The 12870-nt window shown below is 37.3% G+C and overlaps 2 protein-coding genes across 4 annotated transcripts in view; one reads left to right on the top strand and one right to left on the bottom strand.

Annotated features, from left to right (window-relative positions):
• zmat4a (zinc finger, matrin-type 4a) overlaps positions 1–12870 on the top strand; it is a 277406-nt gene that overhangs the window by 224524 nt on the left and 40012 nt on the right. Inside the window, exons 7-8 of one of the 2 annotated variants that reach the window (XM_047382376.1) lie at positions 7513–7727; positions 9386–10069. The exons of the other annotated variant lie outside the window; for it this stretch is intronic. Of the exons in view, the coding sequence (XP_047238332.1) occupies positions 7513–7727; positions 9386–9522 (352 nt within the window). The 3' untranslated portion in view covers positions 9523–10069. Of the gene's footprint in view, positions 1–7512; positions 7728–9385; positions 10070–12870 lie in introns of those variants that run through there. 2 annotated transcript variants of the gene reach the window in all.
• Positions 10210–12624, bottom strand: LOC124878433. 2 transcript variants are annotated; one of them, XM_047382380.1, is made up of 4 exons: positions 11998–12624; positions 11792–11922; positions 11614–11699; positions 10210–11163 (listed from the first exon to the last, which is right to left on the bottom strand). In XM_047382380.1, the coding sequence occupies exons 1-4, from the start codon at positions 12383–12385 to the stop codon at positions 10749–10751; spliced, it is 1020 nt and encodes a 339-aa protein (XP_047238336.1). In that variant the 5' UTR covers positions 12386–12624; the 3' UTR covers positions 10210–10748. The 2 variants fall into 2 exon arrangements, with proteins under 2 accessions (XP_047238336.1, XP_047238335.1); XM_047382379.1 differs by having other exon boundaries at positions 11792–12624.

The raw sequence follows: 12870 nt of genomic DNA, 5'->3' as shown, positions 1-12870 counted from the left end.
TGAGAGAAAAAGAGATACAAAGAAGGTGATGTGACAGGAACTTGCCCCACTTGGATATTGACAATAGGTTGCTCCGTAGTCAACTAGGTTTCTCACTTATCATCCTTTGCACAGGGGAAATAATTAAAGGCTTGATGATTGAGGGAAATGTGGCAGAATAACAAACATGATGACAATCTATTTGCCGAGCTCCTTCCTTTGTCCTCTGTCCTTCCCAAGCTGTGATGATTATCATGCCTGTGAGCAGCTCTTGTCATTGATACCCACCTACCACATGGCCATAAAGAGCTTTAGAAAAACCCCTCCACTGGTGCACAGTGGAGGGGTGCACAGGGTGCACAAACTTACCCGGTTCTTTTCAGAGTTAATGTTGTAAATAACAGAGCTATTACATGGAGGATGAGTCCTGGAAAAATATAGATACCAAAAATTCCCTCTTCTTGAGGCCCATCTTTTTTCTGGCTTAGCACATAATGCACTGTACATTTTTAATTGTGAGGCTCCCTATTGCCATCAGAACAACAAATACTGCAGGTTATTTTCCACAGCTACCTACGTATGGGACCAACAATTTCAAGCCTGCGTTTATTCATTTGACCATTTTCTGTTCAGGAGGAAGTTGTTATAGTTCAGCATCAATATTAAGTAACCTGCAGTGACAGAATTCAGTCATCTGTTCCGCTCTTGGCACAAGTCTCAGAGAGATGACTACTAATACTGTATTCATAAATTTAAAAAATACACATTTTAAGTCAGACTATAATAGCTCAGAGTTGGTGTTCATGAATGACAGAGATTGAAAAATCAACACTTGAAAAAATCTAGTTGACGAAAAGCCTTCTTTATTGAAAACCCTTAATTTTTTATACCTAATACAGAAAAATGTGTTGATCATTTTTAAAAGGATCCAGTTAACTGTGCTCATTGTATAAAGCCGGTGGGTTCGTTATCATGTGTGATGCTACATCTGGTTCTGTTTTCCCTGCCTCCGTATGAGAGCAATTAAATCTCAAACTTACCTGCACTTACCTGGTCCGGTGTACTTTCTCTGCACTTTGGTCCTACCCACAACCGCACATTATGACAGATACAGGAAGTCCACAAAGATCTATGCCATGTGTGGACAAACACAACATATGTCATATTGAAAGATTTTATCAGGGAGCTGGCTTAGGAAGGGCAAAACATGAACACACAGGCGCAGTGGTGTCAGGGTCCACCAGAGCCGATATTTTAGGACAATACTATTTTATTTTGTTCAGTATGATTATTTGTCATTCTCATTTCTTTTTATCCTTCATCAGAATTTTGCACCTTCTCTTTTTCAAATCTAGGGGTGGAGACAGTTGAAGTTGGCTACTGGTTAGTGTTGTATTTAATTTTTGTCCCGTCCTGAAAAGATACCCTGTGACTGTCAAAAACGTTGAGCACCCAAAAGAAATGGGCAGAATTTTCATTCAAATATATTTAAATAGAAATTTGAAATTTTCCTCTCAGCATAATTTTTTACTTTTATAGCCATACTTTAAAACTGTTTTTAGCTTCTGTGTGTTCTACATAAACTATAAACATCACAGCAGATAACTTAAATTAGGACATTGATCTATATAATGAATGAAGCACAGGGCTCTGTTTACTTATTAAGCAAAATCTGTCAGTAACTGAAACACATTCCCCCTCCTCTCATTGAAACTATGAGCTGCATTTATGACTTCCACTATCTCTTCTCTCCGACCCTGTGAACAATTTCTCCTGTCGCTCCACCAGTAATGCAGATATGCAGGTGACTACACACACAGAACAGCTCAGGTCAGTGTGCGTGTCTCTGTGTCTGTGTGTGTGTGTGTGTGTGTGTGTGTGTGTGTGTGTGTGTGTTTAAACAGATCGCGTGTACCTTCTCTGTCTGGCTCTGTGTCTACTCACGCCTTCCCATTGAAGTGCCTGGTATGCAACTGGGTGTGATCATTTATGTGCAATGCACAATGAGACAAAGGACAATTTAAGTATTCTGATGCTCACTGTTAAGTGTGAAATTTGTTAGGGCGAAGGATTTTGATTATTTAACTGTGAGATTCAATGCTAATAAAAACTTCACAGAACCTCACTTCAAAGAATCTAAACTTAACCTTAAAGGTTGAAGGACAAATAAGTGAGTTGTGTTTAATGGCCTTTACTACAGCAATTTACTTACCTTGGACAGTACCAAAAAAGGCCAGGTTTGATAGGCAAATGAACAGGCAGATTAACATAAATGTACTTCATTTAGGTTATGTTGTTTGAAGGAGAACAAAACTACCAGTTATCTCCTCCTTTAAAAAAATTATATAAAACCTGAGGTTTTTCTCAGTCATTAATTATGAGCCATAAAGCAAGGTAGGACATGTTTTTAAGTAAAACTTAATGGAGTCACAATTGTATGAAAAATGCATTTGTGGTTTGATCAGCAGAGTTGAGTATGTTGGTTCTCCCCATGAAAAATCCTCTCTGCCAATGTCTAACAGCTTGTTCTGTTTTTGAATCTTGTTTTTTTGGAATATAAGAGACAGGTCACGAAGTGATTGTTGCAGGCAGACAACAACATACGTTTCCTTACTTGACCAGTGCTTATGAACGCTATTCAGTCTTCTACAGATTTACAGTTAATTTTTAAGAGATAAGACATATGAAATCTCTCTACCCAGAGGTTCCGGAGCAGACAAGCAACCTCTTTTTCTCATGGAACTGCCATGAGTTATTCCATGGCTGCCTATGTGGAGAAATAGCTGTAGGACACATTTTTGTTCTGTTCTCCTTGTTTTAATATTTACAGGGAATTCCTTAAAAATAAATCCTTCCTTCACTTCAGTGCTGTACAGAGAAATTGTTTACGACAGGTGACTTTTCCAATACCGACAATCAGCTACAGCACAGCTGGAGCAGGCGAAGCCGTTAATCATGAAAAGGGAATTAACTTCAAAGGGATTTGAAAACGTTCATGTAGAATGAAGGCTCGGGGATGAATTATGCATAAAAAATGCCCCATCAGAATAATGTGCTGAAACAATTTGTCACACACACCACATGAATGCATAAGTCGCAGGGTTTAGGAGATATGATACAGTCAGGTTGCATCATTGCTCTGAGCCAATGGTAGTTGAACAACTGTGTAACCTACACCATGTGAATAACTTAAGAGATGTTTTTATCCTTTTCACAAGAGCAATCGAAGCTTTTTTATACTTTTTTTACATTAAAAATGTTTTACCTTTTTTTTCAAATCTTTGTCAGTGTTGTGACAAAATACTGCAGTGCTTAGAGGCTGGATGTGAGGTGTACATTGTCCCCATGGTCCTCTAAAAGCCTGTGTGGGGGGGATTCACATTTGAGAGCTGACAATTTAATGGAGCAGAAAAAAAAAACAGAACGGATTTTTAGACTACGACAAAAAAAAAAAATTTCTGAGTTTTTTAGTGTAACGTGAAAAGCTAAAGGATATGGGGTGCCGTTTAGGACAGAAACAATTTTTTCTCTCACACACACTACTAAAACTGTTAGACACAGTGACACACACTCAGAAGATTAAAATCACACACATATACTATTAGAATATCACATACATAACATTAAAAGCATGCACACATACAACTAAAACACCTATGCCGGTTTGAATGAGAGGTCAAATCTAAGTGTGTGTGAACTAATACTAGAGTGAATGAGAGTATATACATGTGTGTGTGTGAACTAATACTAGGCTGAATGAGAGGGTATACATGTGTGTGTGTGAACTAATACTAGGCTGAATGAGAGGGAATACATGTGTGTGTGTGAACTAATACTAGGCTGAATGAGAGTATATACATGTGTGTGTGTGAACTAATACTAGGCTGAATGAGAGGGTATACGTGTGTGTAAACTAATACTAGGCTGAATGAGAGGGAATACATGTGTGTGTGTGAACTAATACTAGGCTGAATGAGAGGGTATACATGTGTGTGTGTGAACTAATACTAGGTTGAATGAGAGGGTATACGTGTGTGTGAACTAATACTAGGCTGAATGAGAGTATATACATGTGTGTGTCTGAACTAATAAGAGTGAATGAGGTAATTTGTAGTAGAATGAATGAATGACAATACATGTACGCGTAAGAGTTCATTGTGCTGTGAGTGAGAGGCTTGTACTTGTCTGTGTGAGAGGTAAACTTGTCACGGAAGAGGCGGGGTAAAAGTTGGCTTGCGCATGCGTAGATCCCAAACTGAGCGACATTGCTTTAATACAGAGCGTCCAATAGGTGGCAGCGAATTATCGGCCAATAACTATGAGCTCCAGAGAAGAATGCGAAACATGGTTAATGGCAACGTGAGTAAAGACAGAATAGGTCAAGCAGCCGCAATTTTAAATAGTATTTTATCATCACCGGAGGCAACAAGCAGTGTGACCTTCGCCTTAAACAAAAGAGCTTCTTTGACCGCCCGCAGTGATTCGGTTGAGACAGAATTAGCATCTCTGTTTCGTGCTGGAGCAGCTAGCCGAAGTTCGGCGGTGTCAACAGTAAATCAAGGTAAAAAATATTTTCTTTATTCCGCTTTTATTTTGTTTAATTAAAGTAAAGATTTTGTTTTCCAAAGAAATTGGACAATTTATTAACCCGGCCATCAAATCCCGACCTAGCTTAACTGTTGTGTAAACACTGACAAAAGTATTGCTCCGATGCTCCTCATGCTGAAAACTCTTCTACCAACACAGGACCAAGTTCGGTGGCTCCTGTAGCTCCACGTTTCCAAGCCCAGCAGTGTTTTGGACCTTGGACTACTAACAGGAGAAGAAGGTAATATTTTTGTTGGTCTTCATTTAGATCGCTAGCACAGATTCTGCATAATATTTGTTGTTCCTGATGAGAGAATATAGCTAACTCTGTCTGGATAATTGGCATAACGTTACATACAAATAATGACACTGTCTGTAGGGTGAGTGGTCATTACACTGTGATGGTCTCTATTACACTGTAGAACTAATTTATTTAAATTTAAATGCTCTCTGTCTGTTTTAGATGCATAGTTTCCTTTGTTGATCATCGGATTTCTCTTCAGTTAAATACATTAAAATTTGTATTCATTGTTTTTCAGACCCAGAGGTATCCATTACCACGAATGCTTTAATAAAGATGTAATACTCCTTCCAAATCCCATGTGGGAAGTGATTTGCAAGCCGCCTTTCAAGCAATACTTGCATGAAAACGGTCACATACTGAGTGCTTTTGAATTCCATAAGTCTTGAGACAATCATACCGCGATCCAGCAAATCAGAGATGGCTTTGGTTTAATAATTCCTCAGAATATCAGGTAATCCTACATTTATAATGTTTCATTCTGTTACTGTATTTTAAGTACAAAATTGTTAAAATAGGTATGGTTTTAATAAATATCAAAAACACCATATTTAGCCTTCAGATCCTCATGGGCTGTGGAAATAAACTCATCTCTCCCAAACTCCAAGAGGGTCAACAACTGAATCGCCAGCTGATCCAGAAGGTCTTCAGATCAAAGGCTCTGTATGTCAGACCATCACAAACTCTTCTTGTAAGTTATGGTATTGTTTTGTGTGAGAAAAAAAAAATATTACTGTAGTTTTGTCTATGGACACACTGATACTTTAATTTACATTTTATATTAAAAGCATTTCAGAGCTTCTCGGGATGTTAAAGACATCTAGTAATATTGCTTCAGAACAACCCTGGCTCCATCATTTGGTTATTAAAGCATTGTTATTGATCCTTTAGATGGCTTAGAAATAAATATTACTTTATTCTATTACAAAGATAATTTTACAGAGAAGCATTCCATGGGAGTTAAGGATAAATTTATTATTTCAAAACGTTTGGTTTCCATGTGGTGCCTTGGTTAAATCTTACAAGAAGATGTTGAAGTAAGAAACGTGACGGCATATCAAATATCACCGCGGACAACAAGAGCCATGGCTAGAAGTAAACAGCTCAACACAATAGAAAATGCCCTCTACAACAATGACTTGGAGAGTGCAGATGAAGAATTGCCAGCAGTACACCATCCAACCTTTTGCCCATCTCACATCAGCAATCCAAATATCCCACCTTCTGCTACAACTACAACTCAGTCCACTACCTCCATCAGCACCAGGTCATCTGCTACAGACTCCAACCCCTCTTCCATTGTTGAACTCTGCGAAGATGAACCAACGACACACGCAAGCTCCAACTACACAACCTATTTGTCAGTGATGTCAAATGTTTCTGATCTGTCCTCTGATGACGAAGAAATGAATCATGCCATTTTGGCCAGTATTGAAACTCACTTGTGAGTATCTACTTGATAAATGGACTTTAATTTTTTTAGCAAGTTCGTAATTTTAAATTATAGAATATTTAGACATTGGTGAATAAGCTATTTTGAGGCGTTTTAAATATTTGGGGTTAAATGAAAATACATTAAGTAACCTTGTTGAGGCTTTGCAAACTGATTGGAGAGTACTTTAAATAAGTGACCAGCCATTATTTTTTCTCCTCATTTTCAGATCTGAAACTTCTTCCAAGAGCTTGCCTGTGAAGGACATACTGGAAGAGCTGTCCAAAAATATTGACACTGGAATGCACTGCAAATTCAATGTCAGTCGTTCAGCAGTTTTAGATGGAGCCATACGTGGATTTAAAAGGGTATCATACAATCCACATTTCTCAATGAATGTGAAATTCTCTGATGATTTTGGAAAAAATGAAGAGGCGATTGATTTGGGTGGCCCACGGAGAGAATGTTTGCGTTTACTCATTGAAGCCTTGTCCATGTCTCCGATGTTTGAAGGCACAGATGAAAGCAAAAATGTAGCTATGAATAGTACAGGTTTGTTCTGATTCTTCAGTTTCTGGTATTTCTTTTTAACATCTTTATGTTTGAAACCATATTTGTATAATTGTTCTTTTACTATACAGCCATGAGGGAGGACAAGCACTTTTTGGCTGGAAGGGCAATTGCTGTTAGCCTCGTCCATGGAGGTCCAGCTCCACGGTTCCTTTCTCCAGTCCTTTTCGCTAGCTTGGTTGGAGATCCAAATGCAGCTTGTCCTACTTTAAAAGATGTAACTGATGCAGACCTCCATGAAAAACTGAAAAAGGTTATTCCACTTACAAATTATATTACTTTTAACTGTACATAAGAATTAAGGAGAACATATCCCTATTTGATTTTGTCTGTTTACACTTGTGTTAAACTGTGTTAGGTATCTGAAAGTTCCACTCTGGAGGAGCTTCTGAGAGCCACAGATCCTCTTTTAGACTACATGACCAATGCAGGATGTGTCAGACCCTTAACAACCATCAGTGATCGAGATCTTCTCCTGCGTGACCTGCTGATGTTTCATGTTGTTCACAGGGTTCTAGGCCCCTTTCAAAGATGTAGTTTGTTTTTAATATTTCTTTAAATGCATGATACAAAAACGTCTCCGCTCAGTTTATCAATCAGAGACTGGGAGTAAATGTTTGTTTGCTTATTTATTTTTGTACAGGTTTGAAGAAGAACTAAAGACACTTGGAGTTTTAGATGCTGTTAAGCAATATCCAGACAGTTTTCGCTCTTTGTTCTGCCATGAGCCACAGCGATTAACTGCTGACATGATGGATGACCTTTTCACCCCTCGGCTTGCTCCCAAAGGAAGTAACCGAAGAAGAGCAGAAGATGCAGTTATTCCTTTGTGGAGAGATTATCTGCAAGATGCAGAAGGTAATTTGCAAATATTATCATCTTGTCTGTAGCTGTTAATATTATATGATTGTTACTCATTAACGTATCTCTCAAAATAGCCACACATCATTTGAAAGTATGATCAGTGGACCATATCCTAAAACCATCACATTTGGTTTGTAATTAAACAAAAGATTCTGTGACTATATTAAAACAAAGAATTGTCAAATAGCAGTTTTCAAAGCCCAAATTTTCCTGTTTTGATTTTAAAAATTGAAAAACAAATCTATGAATCTGCAAGATTCCTTTCCAGTATAAAGAATGTAATGTGCTATAAATGCAAGGTTTCCTTCAAGTGAACAATATAGAGTCAAAAACAGATATTTTCATACACTGTATAAAATAAACTTTTTTTTCCCCTCATTGTCTGATATTAAAATCAGATTAAACATCTCTTCCTATTTTAGTTAAGGTTACCAAAATTGTATCTGTTATCTATTTATAATGAGATTTTTTTTTTACTCTTCTTAAATTCATAGTTCATACACATTTATTTAATATTTGGTAGAATTACCTTTTAAACTGTATGACTATAGTCAAACATTTTGGGTATCCTTGCACAAGATTCTCAGAATACTTTGCTTGAACATTAGCCAAGTCCTCCTGACAGAACTGTTTTAACTGAGTCAGATTTGTAGGTCATCTTACTTCCTCTTACCTTTTCAACTCTGCCTACACATTAGTATGGGACTAAGATCAGGGCTTTGTGATGGCTACTCCAAAACTTTGACATTGTTGTCTTTAAGCCAATTTATGAATTCTTTTGCTTAGTCATTTTCCATTTGGAAGACCCATTTGTGCCTAAGCTTTGACATCCTGTGTGATGATTTAAGATGTTCCAATATTTCAATCTATTCTGTGATGTGCAGAATAAACTGCTGTATTTTGTTGTGCCATGTTGTTTTTCCTACAGGAAAGCAGCCACATGTGATGCTGCCACCCCCATACTTCATCATTTGGGATGGTGCTATGAGATTTGCAAACTTCCCCCTTCTTCATTAGGTCTTATGCTTTTGTTCTGTCTTTTGATACAGACATTTTAGATCAAAACACATTAATCTCTTTAAGACAGAACCAATCTCTTTCCTATACTGTTTGGTGGGCTGGACATACTGTACTTGCATTTAATTAAACAGATGAATATGGCGACTTCAGGAATAAGAAATTGTACTCATGGTTAAGACAGACTTATGGGGAGCCACAATTCTTTTCCTGATATTTTGCATTTAATTTAATTTTTTGTTTTTTCCCTGATGTCACTCAAGGAAACAATGTGTTTGAGGTGTTATCCAATAATACATCCACAGGTTTGCTTCCAATTCAGTCAAATGTTCAGAGTTGCATTAAAAGTTGTGAATTTAAAAAAAGTAGTACAGAAATGGTACAAAACAAATTCAAATATAATATTTTGGTAATCCCAACTGACCTAAAATGGGAAACATTTTGTCTGATATAATTTCGGGGAGAGAGGAATACAATGTTGGGGTCCTTTGATAGAGTCTATGTATACATCTGGTTTTAACTGTAAGGTGTAATATTCTAGCATAGTTATCACAACTTTTAAATGTACTTTGAACTGTAAATGGCAAATAGTACCAAAATGGAAACTCAATTAATAGTTATATTTTTTTCCACAGATGAGGAAGGATCATCAAAGCTTCAAAACCTCCTCGTATTTGCAACTGGAGCAAATGAGATACCACCAGTCGGCTTTTCTCCAGCACCATCCATCGAGTTTAACCATGAGGACAGTGAAGAAAGCTCCTCAAAATGAATGTTCCCCATGGCCAACACATGTATAAACTGTTTGAAACTCCCGCTCATAACTTCTTATGAGGCTTTTAAGGAAAGCATGGACTTTGCTTTAGGGAACACCCAGGGATTTGGAAGAACATAAACACTTTTTTGCTTGAATTACATTTCTCGCAGTACATAGTTATGTTGCTTTAAAGTTTAGACATTTATTTGCGAAACCTAAGGCTGGTCCAGGTTAGCAAAGTGATTTTGTTCAGAAGTTATATAATGGAACACTGGGCACTAGCAGGGATGAGAGAATGGTCAACATAAAAAATAAGTTATTTTAAGTTTAATTCAAACACATTCTATGTTTCACCTGGTATGTTGTAATCTTTGTTACTTTTTTTTTTCCTTTTCAAAATTTGATAAATTCTCATCTTTGTTTTATTGCCACCTGCAGGGCATTATATACAGTCCGGCATGTTAGTTGGAGTGATCTTTTTTTCGTTTACCATTCTAATTTTCAAAGGTTTAGAATTACCTCACAACATCCAGTTTATTTTCATACCATAAATTTCCCAGTTGGAAGTTTTACTATCTTTTTCTTGTGCTTACTGGTTCAATCTGGTGGTCTACACCAATGTTTATCTTCTCTTTTAATTTATACTTCTCGTTTTGTAAATGTACTCCTTCCAGAATGTGAAAACAGAGAGATTGAGTAATGTATTGTCAGTACTGTTTATTTCAGCTTTACATACATTCTAAACCTCAAATAAAATACAATACGCATTTAAATCTTATTACTGTAAATGTATTCTCACAAAGTGACAGAACATTTCAGTTTTAAACATTTAGTGATTATCTTCACTTTCAAAATTTTAATTTTGCTCAAAAAAACTCAATTCTGTAGATTACAACTGATATTGTTCAAGAAAGGTTACTACAGAGCAGAATAAATCGATGCCATAGTTTCCATCATTTTGCAGTGCATCAAATGTGCGGTGCATCAAATTAAGTGCCGTGTCATTTATGCCTACATCAATATCTGGAATAACAACATTATTTCTAGTCTGAATATCGGGCAATGGTCCCCCATAATCTACTCCAAAATTTTCATGTAGCTCAAAAATAGAATCAACGGCTGTATTTTGTTGTGCCATGTTGTTTATGACACCTGTGTGCCACAACTGAAGTGGAGTCTGCCCATTCTGTGTGGAGAGGCCATGGTTATTCCATTGGTTTCTGAACTCTATTGTTGCTCTTTCAATTCTTGGCATGTAGACAAAATAGATGAATCTCATTCAAAGAGTCAAGGATACCATGCTGCTCCATGAAACTAAAAAGATTTATGAAATGGTTCGCGACCACCCTATTGAGCTCTGCCCACAATCTTTCAATGCGCTGATTATGTACTGACAAGCCTGCAATGACACTACGTCTGTTCAGCCCCCGTCTTTCCAACATGAAACGAGCCACAAGTGTGTTTTCCATTCCATGATCACACCTTACTCTTGAAGGCAAACCAAAATGATTCACTCCCATTACAAACAGGCACAACACAGTAGAGGCTCTATTGTTGTTACAGCATCTTAGATATATTATAGTTCGACTAAAGCCATCCACACAGCCATGAACAACCATTCGCCATCTCACCAGCTTGTGGTTACTGTCAAAATGCCTGTTAAAGAAAAAAAAGCACAATTTAAAAGGAACAACATAAACAACTGTTTCAACAATCAGTATTCCTACTTATTGTTCACCGTACTTCAGATTTACCTAACCTTACTCAAAAACATAAAGGTAGCAAAACGCCATGCAGCATCTTAATGCTTATACACATGTGGGAACAGGTCAAGACAGTGTGCCCAAGATTAAACCAAGTATTAAAAAAGAGATTGTTCTAAAAAAAATAAACATTCATTCTTTTTGTGGAAATGCATTTTTATTACACTCATTAAAACTGGGATATTAAAAAGGTATTTCTAAAAGTAAACAATGAGGCTTGCGTTTGCAACATGACCTTTTGTCGACTGAACATTAGCATTAAAGAACAGTTAAATAAGGTACCTAGTACAATGCAAAACAATGTATAATACTTTTGTGTAAAATAAAAAAATTGTTACCCTACCATAGTTGATTTGGTGTCTGAACATTATAAACCCGTCGGCGTATGGTACGCCTCCTGCGGAATGACCGTCCAATTGGATCAACTTCCTGTTTATGGAGTCAAAATATTAGAATAGTGAACATAAGGAGAATATTGTTATGATGTTTGTGAATATAACATTTTCTTTCACACCACTAACCTGTAGACACTGTCTAACACGCCAACACTGAATACGTATTTCTCTGGATGCAAGGCTCCCAAGCACATAAGTTTCACCAGCATTTGGTGTCCTTTGTAGAATGTCAGTCACAACTCTTGTTAAGTCTTGGTCTGTCAGCACAGTATATTGTAAGGGTTGGATTCCCAAGTGTTGTCTATATCTGTAGAGAGTTCGACGGTTAATACCAAAGGCAGATGCAATCTGCTGCCAGTTCATTCCAATTGAAATGCAGTGAGAAATTTGCAATGATGTGATGTCATATCGTGGGCGCCCTGGAAAACCAGTCCATTTTGTTGGGGGAAGCAGACATCTAGGGTTCAATTCATGAGATCTTAGCATAGCATCATATTCTTCTAAAATGGATTGAAAACAGGTATACAAGTCTTCAATCATTGTTCTATATGCATGGTATCTTAACTCATTAAACAGTGACACTGACAGGATTGCAGATAAAGTCTGAGTGTGATCAGCAAGTTCTCTGTAAAGCCTATCCTGGCTACTTATGTCACCTGTTCTTTCCCTTTGAATTAGTTCTATACAATGTAGCGCATCCATAAAAAAATTGTTGGACATCGCCTTCACTGACTCCTAATGTAAAGGAAGTAAGAAAAGACAGCTGCAGCAGCAGAACAAGAATAATAGAAAGTTGCATTGGGACTGAATTTGCTGGCTCAGATATGTTAAACAGAGATGTTCTGTTTCCAGTCTTCAGTCCAGAAGGATTTCTTGAAGCCAGGAAAAACTCCTGTGGAATGGGGAAAAGAGAGAATCAGACTTAAGAAGTTTACAGAGTACATACTTTTCTGCTACCTGTATGACCACCTTCTCTTTTCCAGTGGTTATAATCAATCTGAAAGAGAGAGGTATCCCGATCATTGTGGTTTTTAGTATAACAATGACCATCAGTGGGACCCTTTGTGGGGTTCCTTGAGACGACGTTGTTGTAAATAAGCGCCGTTTAACTAAATAATCTGAACTGAAACTATCTGTGTAGTTATGCTGCTATAGGCTGAGGCTGCTGGAGGACATAATGACCACTTTCACCCTCTTCGCTACAT

The sequence above is a fragment of the Girardinichthys multiradiatus genome, chromosome 12 (genome assembly GCF_021462225.1).
Source record: "Girardinichthys multiradiatus isolate DD_20200921_A chromosome 12, DD_fGirMul_XY1, whole genome shotgun sequence".
Lineage (NCBI taxonomy): Eukaryota > Metazoa > Chordata > Actinopteri > Cyprinodontiformes > Goodeidae > Girardinichthys > Girardinichthys multiradiatus.
Note: the sequence above shows the minus strand (reverse complement) of the source record. Positions and strands in the feature narration are given on the sequence as shown.

Bases quoted from the DNA above. Each gene is read 5' to 3' on its own strand.
- LOC124878433 (XM_047382379.1), bottom strand. From the start codon at position 12,385: ATGTCCAACAATTTTTTTATGGATGCGCTACATTGTATAGAACTAATT. The intron at 11,700-11,791 runs GTTAGTGGTGTG...CTCCATAAACAG, and splicing joins GTGTTAGACAGTGTCTACAG to GAAGTTGATCCAATTGGACG. The intron at 11,164-11,613 runs GTAGGGTAACAA...TTTCTTTAACAG, and splicing joins CAGACACCAAATCAACTATG to GCATTTTGACAGTAACCACA.